This window comes from Papaver somniferum, chromosome 2 (assembly GCF_003573695.1).
Source record: "Papaver somniferum cultivar HN1 chromosome 2, ASM357369v1, whole genome shotgun sequence".
In the NCBI taxonomy this organism is placed as follows: Eukaryota; Viridiplantae; Streptophyta; class Magnoliopsida; order Ranunculales; family Papaveraceae; genus Papaver; species Papaver somniferum.
In genome coordinates, this window is record NC_039359.1 from 15391357 (window position 1) to 15412227 (window position 20871).

Here is a 20871-nt window from a genome sequence, read left to right on the forward strand (position 1 = left end):
TATACGTTGTAGTTATAGTTCACCAAAAGGAGAAGTAATTAGTTAAATGACCAGAAAATATAGCCGAGCAAGGGAGGCGGTTTTGTGCTGTCTGTATATTTCCTGCAAGAATCATATTAAGGTTTGCAAGTTAAATTTGTGTAATGAAGTACGTGGCAAGTTATGCCACACTCGCGGCACCAGACATGTCATATACTGAATAACTGTTTATATACTACAATAAGAAATAGTAGAAACTTCAATTATTTTGCATCATTTTGTTATAACCGTTTTCTTGTTGTTAGCCTGTTATGGTAAGAAGAAACCGTTGTTCTTTCTCAGAACAATAATTTCTGAAATGTTAAATGGAGATCAGGTAGAGAGATAGCAAGTGGCATTGAGATCACGCAATTAGCACCCTAGTGTTCAAAACTGCATGCTTGAACTGTACAGAAAAAGAGAGATAACATGCAAGCTTGTATTTTTCTTTTCTTGTTGGCCAATGGGACCAGTTTCTCGAACAGAGTGTATTTTTGAACAAGAACAAAACCGGTAAAACATCTGTATTGCGTTATTTTTAAAAACTTATTGATCTCGTGAATGATATTCTCAAATCAAGACCTACCTATTTAAACCCCCCCCCCCACAATCCTCTTTGTAGACATTCTGTTTTTTTCTCTCTTTAACCATTTAGTACAAGGTAGTTAGACATGGCAAGTACTAAACCTAGTACAAAAGTGTTCTACTTAGGTTTTCTTCCACTGGTTTTAGCATCTGTTCTGTGTTTTGCAGCTTGCACTGGTAAGTTATCAATCATATCCTGGCCTGGTATTTAAATGTTCCCACATTTTTCTTCTTCTTCCTAGTATGTTTGATTTTTTAATTTGGTTTGCTACTATATCACTGTATAGGACTAATGAGGTGGATTCTCTTGTTGAGCTACTTAATCTTTTATGTATCTTTGTGGCTATTATCCACATCCGATATATAGAATCAAACGATGAACTTTCTGGACGACGACGAACACGATGAGATCTCAGCAGTTCTTTTACCGACATGAAGTCGCACCACCTAAGAACCATTTCTTGTTTTTCTTCACATTTTCCTTGATTTTGCAAGAAAAAACTGTTTTTTTCCTATCTTGTCAATAAGATTAAGACCCATACCTGGAATCTATTTCATGGCAAAAATGGACCCAAACTTCAGCATTGAGATTTGTGTACCTTGTTATCAGTGGAGAAATTGTTTTCTTTATCTAAAATCTAGTATGCAGTGTCATCATTATTGCTCTGCCCCTTGCACAAAAAAAAGAGAGCCAAACATTGAAGTATAAAATAGGTTGAGTTCTACTATCCGTCTTGCTCGCATATTACTTGCCATTCATTCATTCCAATACTGCAAACTGAGTTCGGAAAAGATATCAAATTCCATATAAAACACATAAAAAAAAATGATTACCGGTCATTTTGTCTAACAAATATGATAAGCACTTCCATCTACCAAGTTAGAATTTGTCCAACAGTCAGGGGTTCGCCACACATTATATTTTTAAATTTTTTAACAATTGTTTGATGCAGAATCTGCCCCTGGCCCTAGCAGTAATCGATATCGATATGCGCAGAGTAGATCAGTAAGTCCCATTACATGCTCTAAGAACTGCTTGGTTCACAACATATTATAACCACCTTACAAATGTAGCACAATTTTAAGCATTGGCAATACATGAAATTTTCTTGCAATTCTTGGCAGTGTTTATTTACACTAATTGCTGTAAATACAGATGGCAAACTCAAATGTCGACACATGGTGTATTGCGAAACCATCAACAGAAGAGAAATACCTACGCAACAATATTGATTTTGGCTGCACTCAGTTGGGAGTTGATTGCAGTCCTATAGCTCGAGATGGGTCATGTTTTTACCCCAACACTACATATGCCCATGCATCAGTGGTCATGAATCTTCATTTCAAAGCTGCTGGTAAACATGCTTGGGATTGCTATTTTAATGGCACTGGTCTCACTACTACTTCTGATCCATGTTAGTATCCTCAATATATACAAATTCAACTCATTGCAATGTTCTTTTGTAGCTCTGGATCTTTCGAATAATTTCTTTAATGTTTTCGCAACTATTAAAAAAAAAAATAAATCTGAACTATTTTTCTTTCATTTTCATTGCAGCTGTTGGAGACTGTATTTATGAACTTTGAGAAGTGGAGTAGAACTTTGCAGGAACAGTTAAGGCCCATCATCATGAATGTCAAGATTTGAAATGTGTTACAAAAATTGTATGCATTTTCTTATTTTAGATCAAAATTTAAATAAATCTACTGATGCATTTTGGGGTAATTAGATGAACTTGATAATAAATTGGAGTAATGAATTCTCCAAACCTTTTAAAATTGATACTATATGCTATGAAAAATTCACAAAGACGCCGTTCAATTATGAGCGAAAAAAATGATCGAATGATGGTTCAAAAAAAGTGAAAAGATATCACAATCACATTTAAGAAAATGGAAATTTCTTCTTTCATTGAAATCATAGGTTCAACAAATTCCATTAACATTCTTAAAAAGGAGACAAATCACAGAGAAAGTACACAAGAAGGAAACACAGTGAAAAACACTTCACGAGCAGAACAAACATTCCAAATCTAACTTTCAGTTAGAGAAACAAAACACAGATTTTTTGGCAAACAAACAACCGAGATCGATAAAGATGGACCTCTGTAAATAAGCTTTCACTTAAGCCTTCTTGAGTGGCTTCACAACCTCCCATGTGAAGTCAGGGTCGTCTCTACCGAAGTGACCGTAAGCTGCAGTCTTCAAGAACCTGTTGTTTCCTCCCCTCTTGAGATCAAGGTTGATTGAGATCATTCCTGGTCGGAAATCAAAGTTCTCCTTCACAATCTGTAGAATTTCCTTGTCTGGGATCTTTCCAGTTCCATAAGAATCCACAAATACTGACAAAGGCTCTGGAACACCAATAGCATATGAAACTTGGACAATGCATCGTCTAGCTAAATCACTTGCCACGATGCTCTTTGCTGCCTGTCTTACAATGTAGGCTCCGCTTCTGTCCACCTTGGTGGGGTCTTTGCCGGAGAATGCACCACCACCGTGAGCTCCCCAACCACCATACGTGTCAATAATGATCTTACGTCCAGTAAGACCAGCATCACCATGTGGACCACCAATAACAAAACGACCTGATGGGTTCAAGTGGAAGATGGTTTTATCATCGAGGTACTTTGCGGGAATGACTGGCTTGATGACATGCTCCTTAAGATCAGCAGCAATTTCATCATTGGTGACAGTTTCATCGTGTTGTGTGGAGATTAAAACGGTGTGGACACGGATGGGAACCATGGCACCCTTGTCGTTTTGGTATTCGACAGTGACTTGGGTCTTACCATCAGGTCTCAACCAGGCACAAGTACCATTTTTACGAACATCGGTTAAACGAGCTCCAAGCTTAGTTGCAAGAACGTGACTAAGAGGCATCAACTCTGGGGTCTCATCAGTGGCATACCCGAACATGTGACCTTGATCACCAGCACCAATATCCTCAGGACGCTTGGTTAAGTGACCATGGACACCCTGAGCAATATCAGGACTCTGTTGTTCAATGTTAACCAGAACCTTACATTTATCAGCATCAAGACCGACGTCGTCAGATACAAATCCAATAGTACGACAAGTATCCCGAACAATCTTCTCATAGTTGATATCAGCCTTTGTTGTAATTTCTCCAAAAACCATGACCATGTTTGTTTTGGTGCAAGTTTCGCAAGCTACCTTACTGTCAGGGTCTTGTTCAAGGCAGGCATCAAGAACCGCATCGGAGATCTGGTCGCACAGCTTGTCGGGGTGTCCCTCGTTAACAGATTCAGAGGTAAATAGGAAAGTTTCCAAAGCCATCTTTCCCAAACTACAAAAATCAGAACAAACAATTCATGTCATATTAGTACCAAAGATCTCCAGTTCAATTTCAAATACTACAAAACAATTCATCAAGAAATAACTGATCGAGTAAGCCAATAAGTCTCTTTGAACTTTTTACGAACAGAAGAGCTGCAACAAAAGCGACAGGGCATCGACAATCTTTCCGCAAAGCTGATATTCGAAAATTTGGATATAAAACATGAGTATTGATTCGATATTCTCCAATTTGTCAGGATAAAAAGTTGTAAGTTTATCAAAGGGATCTAAACATATTAAACCCTAAGACCTCGTATACTGGTCTAGATCAAGCAATTCACTGTCAGATTTATAAGCATCCAATCCATAGTCACCCTTCAAACACTAATCTCTTACGCAATTATTAATATAAAAGATAAATCATCAAATTGAACATAAGTCGAGTACTTGCAAAATTCGAAAAACTTTTGAATTTTTAAACGGGTTTAACTTCAAAAACCCTGAATTAAAAAAAACCCAAAGTCTAAACTATCTGAATTATACTGGATCAGAACTTCAAAAGAGTCGAACCCTTCAGTGACATGATAAAACAGTGTAAAAAACTGAATTAAAGAAATTGAAGAGGATTTTCAGAAGAAACAGAGTATAAAAATGAAAACCCCTCAAAAATACCTGAAAAAGAGCAAAACCCTTCAAAGCAAGTGCTGTGAAGATCAAATTCCTTTTTAGTTCCTTCTTCCTATTGCGGAACTCTTACAAGTTTTCATTCAGAATTCAATTCACTATTTATAGACTCTCAACATTTTAAAATAAAATTCTGATTCTTTTTCTGAAGGAATCAACATCTAACGGATAGAATTTAACTTCACCGTCAAAAATGTAAGAGTTGGATTAAGTGTGCGGTTGGGATTCTGGTGAACCGCTTACGTACTATATAACACCTCTTTTTAAAAGTTTACTGGTCATAGCCAGTATTCAACAGCCCCAGCCGGTCTTTAACTTAGCGCGAAGGCTCTATAACGGCTTGTAGACGATTTAAGTCCATGAAATTGTTTTATAAACACAAACTTCATCAAATAGCCCTAAAACAATAATTTCTCGATTAAATAGACAAGCAAAATAGATATTATTTAAATACTCAAGGATTTAAAGGATGATATTCAAATATCCAAAACTAGGTATTCTACCCAAACTTTTATATAACTGATTTAATAGGTAACTACCTAAAATACCCTATTTGCTTTATCACGGTAAGCAATCAGCTAATACAGACGTGATATGAACTCATGTGATATGAACTCACATGAATGAACTCACATGAATGTATCTAACACGGAACAAATTGTTTGTAGTATAAGTAGGGCTGCACACGGTTCGGTTCGGTGCGGTTATAGGTAAAGCCGTTCAACTAACCGTGTTCGGTGCGGTTATCACAATTGAAACCGTAGCCGAATTGTTCAGTATTCGGTTCGGTTTTTAACCGCACCGATACTGTTCGGTTACGGTTCGGTTCGGTTTTCACCTATACCCTGCACCTGTATAGGTTTACTCTTTAGTCTACAGATAACCAAAGTTGAAGTTCACAAACAAGTTTAGTCTACAGATAACCAAAGTTGAAGTTCACAAACAAGTTAGCCAAAGTCTTAATTCTAAAAGATAACCAAAGTCTGATGAAACGAAAGTTAAAAGAAAACGATGTTGCCAATAACATAAAAAGACTGCAGTCATCCATTTGATCTTCATTTCTCAAGTTAACCAAAGCTAAAAGACTGCAGTCCATCCATCTCTCAAGCCAATCTCCTTAATCTTCATCCTTCCCCAAAATTTCTGCAACAAGAAAAACAAGAAGAAATAAGATAAGAGAAACTAACAGATAAGAAGAAAAACAACAAGAATGCAAAGAAGAATACAAACACTTGGCTGAATATGAATTATGATTGCTGCTGTTGTTGTTACAGCAGGTGAGAAACTAACAGATAAAAGAAGATACACTCATTCAAATTTCAGGTCAAAAGAGAAGGGATCCATTACCATCTTCAATGTTGGAATTGTCATCAGGTACGTAGTCACATAGGAAAGCAAGAGAGATAGGTTTCTGCAACCAGCTTTGCGTACAGAGAAGTGCTTCAACTGTCCTGGCAGATAGCGAGCTTCTCCATGGAGTAAGAATGCGTTTTCCAATACTGAATGCAGATTCCTAAGCAACGGAGGACACTGGTATTGCTAAAATATCCTTTGCCATTAGTGATAGTACCTTAAACAACCACAACAGCAAATGGTTTTAGCTGACAGTAGTGGGTCTGATCATGAAATGAGACCTCCAAAGAAAAGAGCAGAAACATGGGTTTCTTAAGAAACAAGATTATTAATAAATTTGAGATCACCAAGTATGTGTACTGACAAATGGAGAAATTTATTAAAAGAGTTTAAGAAAATGAAGCATCACCAAGATCGTGGTACTATTAGCCTGCCACCATGCTAGTTTAAGAAATTTATTAAAAGAGTTGATTAAGCAAATACCTTATACTTGGTACTATTAGCCTGCCACCATGCTAGAATATCAAACTCCTTGGTAGATGCTTCACAGTCATCAAGCAAATACCTTTCAAGCTCTGACTTTGGATGAGTATTGTGAACATTCATTCTTCTCCTTTTCTTCCTCGACTCAAGCATATCCTCAATGTTCTCTTCTTGCACACAAACAACCATGTCATCAACACCAGCAGCAGATGTTGAGCCAATACCTAAGACATGAGAACAATCAATAGTAAGTAATGATGATAAAAAAAATAAATAAGCAATATTAGTAATGAACTAATGATGATCAACAGTAAGTAATCATGTCACCTTCCTCTGCATTGGCATTTGAATACATGTTGTTGTACTCATCATAAAGTTTTCCCATATCTTGTTTCGCAGCTTTCAAAACAGTCGTAACCCTAAAATCATCTTGCTCATACAAACATTCAAGATCAAATTTCAAACCAGATTCTTTCTCTCGAGGATCAAGCAACTTAGCAAAATACATCACAGAGTTCATATCTTCATAATCCCCCCAATATGCGTTGTACTTTTTAAACATCATTTCTGCCATCTTAGAAATATGAGGATCTCGGTTTCCTATAGCTCTAAGACGAACCAACTGTTCATGTATCAATGCCAACTGCCAAAGAAATTCATGTGAAGTAACCTGAAATGAAGCTGAGAACCTAACAGTAACATCAAAGAAGATTTTCAAACACTTAACAAGACACCTAGCATATGACCAGTCTGCAGCATATGGAGCATGATGACGATGAGGTTTGTTCTTTTTCTTAGTATTATTCTTTTTAGACACATCTACTTCACATTCAGATTCACTAGATGAACTATGATAATATTCTTCATTATCAATTACAACAATATCAGCATCAGTATTAGGCAAAGCTTCACATTCAGATTCTTTGAAAATATACTTATCTCGAAAGCTCCTATCTTCTCTTTCTAACCTCTTAAAGACTTTTTCATAAGAAATGGCAGCATCAAGCATCAGATACGTAGCATTCCACCTGGTCTTCACATCTAGGAAAACCATCTTCTTACAATCAATCTTCTCGAGAGCAGCACATTCCTTGAATTTGGCCAACCTAGAGGGAGAGCCGGTAACAAACTTGATAACTGATCTGATCCTTCCAATGGACTTGTGATACAACAACACAGCATCTTTGACAACAAGTGCAAGAACATGCGCAGCACACCTTACCTGGCAGGAATGAAACAATAAAAGCACAGACAGTTCATCAAAGAATTATTTTCTAGCTAGTTCATCAAACAATAACAGAATGAAAGAATCAGTTGCAAGCACAAAGATATACAACAAGCACAAAGCAACAAGTACATTATAAAGAACTCATGCCTATGCAAGATTATATGCTATCAACCTAAAGAATTTTTTTCATATTCAATCAGTTTCAAGTGTCATAATGAATAGAGCCAAGAAAAGTAATTATACCTGCATGTACTGAGATCTCACTTTTGCTCCGGTCCAATTGATGACACTTGTTTGAAGATACTCAATTGCCACACTATTTGCACTGACATTGTCTAAAGTCACACCAAAAAGATCTTCTAGCCCCCAATCCAGCAAACATATCTCAAGCATTTTCCCAATATCCACTCCAGTATGACCCTTGATCAAGCAAAACAGAATGATCCTCTTTTGAAGCTTCCAATGGATATCAATGAAGTGCACTGTCACACACATATAATTGAAGTTGTTTGGAGAAGTACATGTATCAGTTGTGAGAGAGACTCTTTGTTTACTTTCCTTGAAGTATTTCTTCAACTTCTCTTTCTCATCTTTGTAGATGATTAAAAGATCTCTGTAAATTGTCATCCTGCTTGGCACCTTGAATCTAGGCTCCAACTGTTCACTGTATCTTCTAAACCCTTCTCCTTCTACAATTCTAAATGGAAGTTCATCTATGATGACAAACTTAGCCAATCTTCTTCTACACATATCCTTGTCATAACTTACAGCAACCAGTTGTGATGACTGTCCTGGTCTTGGAGGTGGAAACATCAAATTCTTCTGACCCTTCTGCTTCTTGTTGGGATTCTGAGGGCATGTGCCTAAATGTGTCTTCATGCTGGAAGTGCCATTTCCTCTGCTATGTGCTTGCAATTTCTTTTTACAATGCTTACACTGAGCTTGTTCTTCACTGAGCCTTAAAAAGTCATTCCAAACTTTTGATCTAGTTTTCCCCTTCTTCTTCGGTACAACCTCAGGTGCAAGGTCCTGTGTAGCCTGCTCTATAGCTTGTGTTTCTTGATTTGTAGCATCAACTTGAGGTGTTATTGACAGTGTCACATCAGTAGACCCAGCTGCAGGGGATGGAGAGGGAGATGCACTTGTCATCTTGCAGCTTGATAATGAAACTGAACTTGATCCAATCATTACCCTGCCAAACAACCAAAGGTAAACAAGTTAGTTCTTACTTCTTAATACAAGCATTCATATTTCTTAAAACAATCAAGTTAGTTCTGAACTTGATAATGAAACTAACTTGATTACCATAATTTGAATCAATTTCTAATTGAAGCTGCACCCATTGGTATCATGGTTGGGTTCATCCTAAAAACATATTCCTAAATCCAATGAAATTACAGATCCATGGTCTTTCTCAAATTCCAACTGCACAGCTGTTGCTTTAGTCTTTTACTTGCATTCAATCACAACAGATATAAGAAATAAAATTAAAAGATACTGAAAATGCAAGATAGTTTCAATCAAAGACAGAACTACTAGTACTAATAACAATGGAGCTAGTAAAAGAAAGATCAACAAAACAAAAGCGACCCTCTGCAACTAAATGAATACAGAGACAAAAATCAAACCAGTAATCATGAACCCAACTTTGATCTCTCCTCTTGGACTCCAATGCAAAATCTTAAATACAACCCTAGCTAGATTCAACTTCTTCTCCTACTGGACAAGACTACTAACAAAAACTATAAATAAAACCTAACCAACAGCTCCTTCATCATGAGTAGATAACTAGTTAGTAGTTACCTGTAATCAGACTCCTTCCTTCCCTTAACTCAAACTGAATGATAATAGCTTTCAGACTCCTTCTTGAGTTCCTCCCCTCAACTCAACCAAAACCTAAAATAAAAAACCCATGACTGTAATCAGAAAAATAAGATTTGACAAAAGAAATTGATTGATAAACACAAAACAACAAGCAAACCATTTCGAAGAAAGAAACTCTAAGTCCTAACAGAAGAATAATTAAAAAAAAAACCCTAGAAATTGAAAAACAAACAAATCAATCGAAACGAGAATGAGAAATAGAACAGTGGATCTATTTACTTACTAGATAGAGCCAAGGAGGTGGTGGTGCTCTTGATGGAGGTGGTTTAAAAGATCAAAGTGGTGGTTCTACTGGTGGTGGAGGCGACTGGGGTTTCAGACCAGCGAGAGCCGAGAAGAAGAGAACGAGATGAAAACTTCTGAAAAAATTAGGGTTCCGAAATATATATGGTGTAGGCTTTAATCTAGATGGCTAGGATTAATCAAGATAAAAACTAATCGACGGTCCCTATTAATCGGTTTTTCGGTGCGGTTATCTTGCGGTTATGGATAAAACCGTACACCGAACCGTAGATCTAACGGTTATTAAAATAAAAACCGTCACCGACCGTTGGATTATCGGTTCGGTGCGGTTACGGTTCGGTTATGCGGTTATCGGTGCGGTTACGGTTATCGGTTCGGTTTCTGTTCAGCCCTAAGTATAAGACCGTAACACTACAAACAATTGAAACATGTGTCTATAATTATTTGTGCTATGACATCATACAGAGCCAAAGAATATGTAAGACGATTAAGTGGTCTGTACAACGAAACAAAATAAATTTATTAAAAAAGTAAAAATGTATCTATTGATACTGAGTATAGTATAATTATGAGCTCCCATTTCAGCAGCTACTCAGGGCTTCTACCCTTAGTTAGCAGCACTTCGGTTCATTATATATCGAGTACAAATGATGCCATCACTAGCCCACATGCTTCCACGATCACCATTAATTTCACATCTAGCAACAACACCAACTTCCACTCGAACTCAAGCCACGTAAGCTTGCCTTTCATAACTCTACAACACCACCATCCGTTTCGACACTCCATACCACAAGTAACTGCTATTTGTTTCCTGCATTTCATTCAAATTATTGACATTACCAACATTTCCTTGAGGATTTAATAGAGAAATGAATTGCAGTCGTTCATTTATATAGTACTTACAACAAACTAATGCACGCTTAACTGCACACATATTCAGAGGTTGTCATTTTGTAAGCTAAATTTGTTATTAACATCAGAAAGTAAAAAATGATGAAATTGATCTCATCTTAATTTAAATATAGGTGAAACCAAATTCAACCCAGTGTAAAAATAGGATGAAACCGGAAGAATTCAACCAAAGTGAAAAAAGATGAAACTGGCTTCATTATTGGTTTAAACATGAGAGAAACCAAATTCAAGTGAATGTAAATAGGATGAAACTGATTTCATCTTTGTTTAAACATGGGCGAAACCAAATGCCACCCAGAGTAAAAGAGGATGAAACTAGTTTCATCTTAGTTTACACATGGGTGAAACCAAACTCAATCGAATGTCAAACCGGATGAAACTGGTTTCATCTTGGTTTAGACAAGGGTAAAACAAAATTCAACCCAAATTAAAACAGGATGAAACTTGTTTCATCTTAATCTAGGCAAGGGTGAAACGAAATTCAACCCAATTTGTACAGGATGAAACTGATTTCATTTTGATTTGAACGTGGGCCAAACCAAATGCAACCCAATGTAAAACAGGATGAAACTGGTTTCATCTTAGTTAAAACATGGGTGAACCCAACTTCAACCCAATTTAAGACAGGATGAAAATGGTTTCGTCCACATCAATCACAAGAAATTCAACATTAAAATCATAAAAATTCAGTGACAAAATCACTCAACTACATCTCACAAACAAATCAATCAGTTGCATCCAGCTATATGAAAACAAAATCGTCATGTGCATCAAAAAAATAATTAGGGTTTAATCAAAAGCAGAAATTATGATTATGAACCATGGAAGAAACCAGGATCAAACAAATCTAAACAAATCAAGTTTTTAAGTAAGATGAAACCTATTTGAAATCAAATGTAATAAAAAAGACAACTAGGATTAGATAATTTACGAATTTGAGCATATTCTTCATACCTCAATTCTCTTTGTTTGATAAATTTGAATTTTTTAAAATTAATTTAGGGCATTTGAAAAACAATTACTCTTTATTATGCTGCCGCTGCCGATGATTATAGTCGAGAAAGATGATAATACCGATTTGGAGGGGGCGGTGGTTTTTTTTTTGTGATTGAAATGGTGGAGTTGGTGTGGATGATGTTGGTGTTTGTGTTTTTGGTGGTAGAGAAAGACATTAGAGGAAGATGGTACGATGGTGGTACATGTGTTTGTGGTGGTGGTGAAAATGGAGATGGTGGAAGAAGATACACTTCGCATGGCGGAAAAAGCAAAGATTTTTATCTCTGGTTCGAGTGAAATTGGAAGAAAAATACCTATTCGTCATTTGGATGCGTTATTCGGGGTATAATTGTCTGTTATAAAAATATGTGGCTCTTTTCCATTTCAACCAGCCCAACATTTTACACGTCCATCTCGGCCAGCTTTGCTGGTTTCCGTTCATATGACCCAATTTCTCTTTTATAAGGGACATAAACACTCTTGTGCACACACTAACAGTAGACTCACTACTAACTTTGCTGGGCAGCTGGAGCCTAAAAATCCCGTCTTTGTTTATATATTACCACGGTTTTCGGAAGAAAAAAAATACTTTAACTTTTTCAATTTTACCTATTTTCATGTTAAAAATGAAAAAATGCAAGTATTTCATTTCCAAAAATAGGACTAATTGTTAAAATTAAATTAAAAGATAGAGATTGAGAAAACACTCGTTAACAAGTGAGCTCAAAATCAGACTCACCATATTTGTTTTTCCTTCAAAAAGAGAAGGATATATTTATTGGAAAGAAAAGGTAATTATAAATGTATAGAAGTTGGAGCTACAAACAGCTCACCCCATCTTTGGCAGAATCTGGAAATTACAAAGCAACAATAGTTTCCCATTGAGACAAAATCAGTCTCGACTTCATCGGACATACCGGAGTTGTAAGTGATGGTTTTTTGATCTTTCTGGCGAACTAGTTAGAATTTGACTTGACAATGATTATATGCGAAGTTGGTAAAACAGTTGAAAAAATATGAAGTTGGTACGCATCCTTGTCATGGGATGCAAGTAAGACCCAACAAGAAAATGAAAACAAAACATAATGTGATCTATTTTCCTTGCTATATGATAAATATATTATTAAACTTTTCAAATTAAGTAGTTAATACTCTATATTTACGTACAATGGAATAGACACTACCATGGAACAATTTCGTATTCATACTCAGGTTGGTGTAAGATATATATTTTCTTCATAGGATTATTTTTTAGATCTTTAGTGCAGGCAGGATTGATCAAATTACACAAATTGCATTGTAATGGTTGTTTAAGAAACTTAACTGTCTCTATTTTTTTTTTCATGTACTACGAAGCTATACGCACACCTTAACCAATGGTGCTCGAATTTATTTTATTTAAAAACATACCCAAATTAAAATGAAATGCATTATTAGTTGTGCTAATTATTGAGTCCAAATTTGTGCATCCCCACAAAACTGGGGTGCACGTTACGGCTTCTCTTATTTGTTTAAAAAAATCTCAAAACCACTCTCCTTTATCTCAAAACCACTCAACTTTATTTAATTTATTTTCCTTTTGAGCATTGATACGCACCGAAGGTGTGTCCCGCGATATGTACCGTGAAAAAATCCAAGAACTGGTAGAACAGTTTTGTAGGAGATTTGCAGGGAATGGGATAAAAGGTGGGGTCCACCATCTTTTTTCTCTCGCACCAAAATCATTGTGCACCTTGTCGGGACCAAACACTTTCCTTTTTAGTTGTCTCCTTAAATTACGTCTAAAACTAAAAAAAAAGACTTTAAAAATCTCTGTCAATGCCTCTTTCTTATGGCTTTCTCTTCCATTTCGGATCAAACTATGCCTTAGAAAAATAATCTCTGATCAATAGTTTTCCTAGATGGGAAGCCAAGATTTCTTCTGATCAAACTTTAAACATGTAAAGTCAAATGGAACATGTGTAATCACAATCCCCACTCAGTCGGATATAGTTGATTTTAAACCTTCCAAAATTATGTTAAAAACATAGTAAAAAACGAGCAATAATGCCCTTCCTTCTTCCTTTGTCATATTTCGTCTTCACCTCCACTGATCCATGTAAAATTTCTATGTGATTAACAAGATGTCGAAACAAACCCATCATACTCCGTCCATTCTTTTTTAATAGGCCAGTTTTTATAAATAAAAGTTTCAAAAAAATAGGCCAGTTTCCTAATTGGGAAAGTCAAATGTTATTTTAATTTTTTGGGACCACTTTTCTCTTAACTTCTTTTGATGACAAGTGTCATGTGGACCATTTCACTTTACTTCTTTTGCTAACAAGTGTCATGGAGACCATTTCACTTCATTTATTTTATTGACAAGTGTCATGAGGACCACTTTCAATGATTAGTTCTCTTAATTTCCTTAAATTTTGCTAAAAACAAAACTGGCTTATTAAAAAAGAATAGATGGAGTATGATTTTTGTTGAAATCAACACTTAATTGGTGTTGTAGCGTTAAAATCAAATTTTGAGTTTTTGATTAAATCCAAATCAAAAGAAATTGATTCCATCTCTACCGGTGGTTTTCAAGTTCTTAATGGTGACGAAGATCCATATATCCCTTGAACTAATCTCGTGTTAGAGTTTCTCCAATGGTTATTGTATGTATTTCCTATGTGGCAATACAAACAAGACATCTTTATTCCAAATTTCCTTAAGTTTAGGTGAAAAAAATTATTCATCCCTAATAATGTTGTTTGTGATAATTTTCATATTAAATATAAATTTTATGTTTAGTAATTTTAAGATTTTATTAGATCATGATTATTTATTGTATTAGAATTAATTTTAGTAAATAATATACATTTTTAATTAAAAAAAGCTGACTAGGATGGTAGACAATGTCAAGGGGAATGTGAGAAACTAGACATTCCGCTTGATATTTTCTACCTAAAGTCATGCATACATTGATTTATGACATCCGGGTTGGAGAATGATTTTAGAGAAAATGAATGTGCATCGTAGGTGGATTTTGACATTTATCTCCACATACATACCATTGGAGAAGCTCTTAGACGGCAATCCATTCCGTTATTTCCCTATATGATTCAATTTCAATAGTTTTTGGAGATAAAGGTATATGATATGTTCATAATTCTTGTAAAAAAGAATAAAAAAAAAACAGAAACAAGAATAGTGAGAAGTGGTTCTAGAAATTTTGTCGGCCAATAAAACAGGCCAGAATATGCATCCTGGTTTTGTGGGTGCACAAATTTGGACTCCTAATTATTTAATACACCAATAGAGATCTTTTATTCAATTTGTCTTCATCATGAGGTAATGAAGCACTAAAACAGGAAAGCAAACTAAATATTCATCACATAGTGGCGGCATATGAGAACCTTTTCTGGTCATAACCACCTCCAAAGTTGTATTTCTTTTAGTTTCTTTTCAATCTTTGATTACTCCACAATCGAAATTTATGTAGTCGTTAATTATTCTATTTGGAAGTATCTTAACGATCCACGATAACGGCAGATACGCGACATATATAATGTTGTAAATTAAAATTAAATGATTAGTGAATAAAATGAGAAATTTCTCTACTGTAACAAGTGGAGTCAAGTCAAGATATGGAGTTGGTGAGGTTGGTGATGTGTTTGGTTGGAATATCTTCCCTTAAAATGTTTCATGCTTAGCTTAGTTAAACTTCTGATTAACATTACTAGTAGTAACCATAACAAGCACGTAATTAGGAATTGAGACATGTTTCTTCAACTCTTTGTTTACCTAATATTTATCAAACTATAAGTCAAAAAGACTCAACTCTCACACCAACCAAACTAGACTTGAGCCAACTCTGGCCTCAGTGCCTCACAAAGTTAGCTAGCTAGGCTGAACTTCAGTGACACAGCGCCTATTGATTGGTTCAGGTTACGTTCTGCATGGTGGCCATGTGACATTACACTTCAGATGTCATCAATCCTAGACCAATCGGTTAGATAGGTTCGATTATTGATCCAACTAAAAGGAGCTGGATCAAAAGTGTTCTCGCGCAGTTCAAATTGTTGATAATGAGATGATTTTAATTTCACAAAACTGGTCACTTAACCCAATAACGATAATTTCTGGGTGAGAAAGACATAAAATTTGATATTGTTTAAATGGACGACAATGTAAAAATAGTCAGGATGTAAACAATGTTATCCTACCTATTTTCAAATATTTTTTCTTATTTTTAATTTACATCAGAATGAATCCAGTTCACCCTCGCTATTTTTTAAGTTTAAGCCAGAATGAATCCAGATTCATTTCTATTATTTTTTTGTGTCCATTTCACCCATATTAATTTTTACTCGTCCATTAAAAAACCACGATGTTTAAAAATATTTGGACAATTGACAAACGCTTTCATAAAAATTCTGGTAGAATCGAGAATGAGTTTTCATTCGCGAGTTAATAATATGTATATAAGCGGACTAATAAGGAGGTGACTCCAGCTGCCTCTTAATGTTGGTAAGGGGTACACGATGGGATCATTATCGCATAATACATCATTTTTTATCCATTTGTTAAATGTCTTATCAGTCAAATGACACTAGAGCTCTGTGGCTTACAGAATAAGGATTCCTTAATGAGGTGTGACCCAGGGAGAATAAGATTCCATAAAGGTTGGGGCTACCAACACGTATGAGAGCTGCATCATTATTGGTGAAATCCTGACATTAAGGTATTATTGGTGAAATCATTTGTTAGAAGTACAAATTCTTCTACGAGCATCTTCGACTTAAATGATCTCCATTTTAGGAAATAACAATTAGTCCTACAAATAATATATTAGAGAGAGTCTAGTCCAATTGACCTAGTCAATTGTCTGTTTGATCCTATTTCGTAATATAAATTATAATTTGGTCCTAAAAAATTATATTTTTGTCCTAGGGTGATGTCATGGATGATGTAAATGTCATCTTGTAGTGGCAGAAATACCTTTTTGGATAAGGACCGTATATATAGTCTGACGTGAAACGTTCTGTGAATAACGGTTATATAACGTCCTCTGAGAATGTCTCAATGATTGGAATGAGAGTTTAGATTACATAACCATGTATTTCTTAATCCGAAGTTTTTGATAAGAGAGAATAAATCATTCTCAGATTTACTTTCTCTCTCCTATATTTTCAGATTTAGAATTTCTCTTTCCTTTTCTTGTTTTTTCTTCCTGCTAGAAGCTAACAATGGCGTCTCCACTTTCTTTTTCTTCTTGCTGCTGTAACAATGGTGATTCGAAGGTGAAAATCATGTTTATTTTGTTGTTGCTGCTGTTGTTGAAGAAAATGAGTTTTAGGATTTTTTTTCTTCTCTACTGATGATGTAAACGATGAAGATGAGTGTTGTTGATGATGAAGAAGATGAAGATAACGGTTGTATATGTTTTTTCGTCTGTTTTATTGGTGCCGAATTTTGATTTTTTGATGTTTGCTGCTTGTGTTGAAGATCTTAAATTTGATGTTTTTCTGCTGGTGTTGAAGAACGATAAAGACGAAGATGAAGTTAGGTTTTTATATGGATTTCATTTCTGGAATGAACTCTGTTTTTTAGGTTTTTATATGGAGTTCATTTCTGGAATGAATTCTGTTTTTTTTAGGTTTTTATATGGAGCTGTTTTTTTAGGTTTTTATATGGAGTTCATTTTTGGAATGAACTCTGGTTTTTTTAGGTTTTATATGGAGTTCATTTCTGGAATGAACTATGTTTTTTTAGGTTTTTATATGGAGTTCATTTCTGGAATGAACTCTGTTTTTTTAGGTTTTTATATGGAGTTCATTTCTGGAATGAACTCTGTTTTTTTGTAGGTTTTTATACGGAGTTCATTTTATGGAATGAACTCTGTATTTTTTAGGTTTTTATATGGAGGTCATTTCTGGAATGAACTCTAGTTTATATAGGTGATTTCTGAGAAAATAAGTAGAAATTAACAGGAGTTCATTTTGACGAATGAACTGTTACAAAAAAAATAAATAGAAACTAACACGGAAGGGTACTTTTGTCCATTTAATATTTTAAAATAATTATGGACCAAACAGTAAAAGCATTGTGAAAAATACTAGAACCCCCTACTATATGGGTTCAAACATATAAAAGCCCCACTATATGGATCATCCACTGTCAACTCCATATTTTAAGAAAATGATATTACTAGGCCCAAAAAATCAATTTTTCTTCAGATCTGGCCCATAATTAATTATTACGAATTTTAATAATACCAAGACTACCCTTTAGTATTTATACAAGAGGAATATCAGAAGATATTTTCATTTTCTATTTCATTTTCTCTCTCCGTCTAAACCAGAGCTGCTCTCATAGATTCATTTTCTAGGATTTTATCTATTCGGTTGTACAAGATCTAATCTTCTGATTTGATTTCACATCAACAATTTGCAAGCAAATCGATCTGTGATTTAGAAAGAATCAATTATGTATAGAGATTTTTGTTCTACTCTATCTTCTGCTAAAAGAATTTAGTGGTTTTCGATCTATGTCATCTATGGCTGCCGATGTACGACGAAGAGGAAAAAATGACATTGATCTCTACTTCTGTATCTGTATCTACTGATGATGTTTCCAGATCATCATTTGTTTGTGAATAAGTCGAAATCGAGATGCAGAGACAATAAAATTCGTCATCAACTATTAGATCTGAAGATTCAACAACAAAAAGCTGAGAAAGATAAGTTTCTCCCTTCTAATCATGTTTAATTCAATTAAAATTCCTAGTTATGTGATTCGAAAATAAAATTGACTCCAATTTGTTGTTTCGAAGCTACTTCAGGTAAGGTTTTCTATTTGATTCAATAGGTTTTCCTGATTTAGTAGTTCTACTTTCTTAGTTTGATAAGGTTCTGATTTTTGTTTCGTTGACTTAATTCAGATCGGAGAAGAACATTATTTTTATTGAATCAACAGGTTTTGAATCTAGGTATGTTTAGGTTTGTTGTTTGTTTCTGCCGATTTATTGATAATACTAGTTAAATTCTCCATTTAATAAAAACGCTGATCTTTCATAATTCTAATGGAGCTAGTTGTGGACTCTTGTTGGTGTTTTTATGTTGCTTATCTTGACTACACATGTTGAGTTTGGTTAACGAATCTATGGTGGTGTTGATGGTGGAGATGCAGGTTCTGGAGGAGTATGAGGAGGATGTGGTGGTAGAGGTGGTGGTATTGGAGCAGGTTTGAAAGAGGATTTTGAAGTCAGTGGTGGTGTTTTTCAGAATTGATGAATTGAAGGAGATGATGAGAAGATAAAGGGTGAACTATTTTAAGTTTCTACTACTGGTGCTAGTGGTGACATGTAATTAGATGATTTCACAAGGTTCTCTTCTTTTTTAAATGTTTATGTTTTTTTTGTGATCAAGGTTAACTTTTTCTGATAAAGTTACTATGGTAGCATCCCTGTCAATGATTGGTTTTTACTGTTGACTTATGCATCCTTATAAAGGTAGTATATGGATTCTGTAATGTATATCAAAGGGGTCGATGCTTTCCGTTGAATGAATGTATATGAAAAGGTAGTATATAGATATAGGTCTGCACATTACATCTGTTTAACTGCACATTAGACAAGCCAGCATGACAGTTTACACATTAACTAGCATTGGCAGACTATATATGTGTAACTAGTAGTTACACATCTAATCAAATGTGTAACTTCTAGGTACACAAGCTAAATGAATGTGTATCTACTAGTTACACATGCAAATTAGATGTGTAACTTATAGTTACACATGTTAATTTGATGGGATATGCATATGTAACCTAATATGAAACTTCTATCTAACTGTAACATTTTTAATTTTACCTTCTTTTTGTAGAGTCTGTAACTTTGTAAGGGCGAACTATTAAGTTTTGTATACTTGCTCTAGTTTATTCAGTTATGAGATAGATTTGACTATTCTATGTCCATTGGTTTTTGATTTTTGGATGTCCTGTTTTGTTCATTTGTATGAGAAGTTTTCTAGCTGCTATGGTACTGATATCATTTGCTTGTCATGTAGTTACTAAGAAGGCTGACCCAAGGTGCTGGCTAACAAAGATTCCAAGGCTGTCAAAGCTGGAGCATCAACCATTAAGAAGAAGGCTAAGAACATCTGCACATCAGTCACATTTCACAGGCCAAAGACATTGCAGAAGGCAAGGAATCCCAAGTACCCATGTATTAGTGCACTACCAAGGAACAAGCTTGACCATTACCAGATCCTGAAATACCCACTCACCACCGAGTCCGCAATGAAGAAGATTGAAGACAACAACAAGAAGAAAACAAGGATGCTTTCAAGAAGATGTACAACATCCAGTCAGATAAAGTGAACACCGTTATCAAGTAAGCCTTCTTGATTACTTACGACTAGATACTTCTTTTTCTTGAAAGGTAGTATATGGATATAGGTCTGGAATGGTTTCACTTAACTCATACATCTGTTTAACTGCACATCACACAAACACTAGCCAGATGAATGTGTATCTCCTAGTTACACATGTTATATGCATGTGTAACTCCCAGTTACAAAATTAAGATGCATGTGTAACCGCTAGCTACACTAGTCAGATGCTTGTGAAACTGAAATATACATTGTTTTATCTACTGTTCATTTTAATCGTATAAATACTGATTGCTTGTTGTTATATTTCAGGTTTTAGATAACTTCACAAAAGCTAATTGCTTAAACGTGGTAATGGCCTCGCTGGAACTGGAGTTGACGCCGAATACACAAGTCAGATGCATGTGTAACTCTCAGTTACACTAGATAGACACATATGTAACTCTCAATTACACTAAACAGATGCGTGTGTAACTTCTTGTTACACATGCTAAGAAATTATTGTAAATGAATATTAAAGTAATAATTGTATTTTTTTTTGTGTTTTTTTTGATGTCTAGTTTTTTGCATATATATACAAGTGTAACTTTGCATTACACATATCATAAGGATGTGTAACTTCTGGTTACACATGCCATATGCATGTGTAACTTCTGTTTACACCTTCGCACTGTATTTTAATAATTTCGGGCCTAGATTTAATAATTTTGGGCCTAAATTTAAATTTTATTTAATTATGGGCTTGACAATATGCATAAGGGTAGCAAGGTCTTTTAAAAACTCGGGACCTAGATTTAAACTTTTTTTAATTAAGAGCCT

The 20871-nt window shown here is 35.0% G+C and overlaps 2 protein-coding genes and 3 long non-coding RNA genes across 5 annotated transcripts; 1 reads left to right on the forward strand and 4 right to left on the reverse strand.

The window, feature by feature from the left end:
• Positions 1–665: 665 nt before the first annotated feature.
• Positions 666–2306, forward strand: LOC113346987 (major pollen allergen Ole e 10-like). Its single transcript, XM_026590558.1, has 4 exons — positions 666–780; positions 1557–1609; positions 1760–2018; positions 2162–2306. The coding sequence occupies exons 1-4, from the start codon at positions 690–692 to the stop codon at positions 2188–2190; spliced, it is 432 nt and encodes a 143-aa protein (XP_026446343.1). The 5' UTR covers positions 666–689; the 3' UTR covers positions 2191–2306.
• Positions 2307–2487: 181 nt separating this feature from the next.
• LOC113346988 (S-adenosylmethionine synthase 5-like) lies at positions 2488–4728 on the reverse strand. Its single transcript, XM_026590559.1, has 2 exons — positions 4576–4728; positions 2488–3913 (listed from the first exon to the last, which is right to left on the reverse strand). The coding sequence occupies exon 2, from the start codon at positions 3901–3903 to the stop codon at positions 2728–2730; it is 1176 nt and encodes a 391-aa protein (XP_026446344.1). The 5' UTR covers positions 3904–3913; positions 4576–4728; the 3' UTR covers positions 2488–2727.
• A 788-nt stretch (positions 4729–5516) lies between these two features.
• Positions 5517–6551, reverse strand: LOC113352987. The gene is made up of 3 exons (XR_003361016.1): positions 6424–6551; positions 5935–6157; positions 5517–5730 (listed from the first exon to the last, which is right to left on the reverse strand). It is a non-coding gene; the product is annotated as an uncharacterized LOC113352987 (long non-coding RNA).
• Positions 6552–8676: 2125 nt separating this feature from the next.
• LOC113352988 lies at positions 8677–9937 on the reverse strand. The gene is made up of 3 exons (XR_003361017.1): positions 9759–9937; positions 9455–9547; positions 8677–8843 (listed from the first exon to the last, which is right to left on the reverse strand). It is a non-coding gene; the product is annotated as an uncharacterized LOC113352988 (long non-coding RNA).
• A 260-nt stretch (positions 9938–10197) lies between these two features.
• LOC113352989 lies at positions 10198–11984 on the reverse strand. Its single transcript, XR_003361018.1, has 2 exons — positions 11648–11984; positions 10198–10592 (listed from the first exon to the last, which is right to left on the reverse strand). It is a non-coding gene; the product is annotated as an uncharacterized LOC113352989 (long non-coding RNA).
• Positions 11985–20871: the final 8887 nt, after the last annotated feature.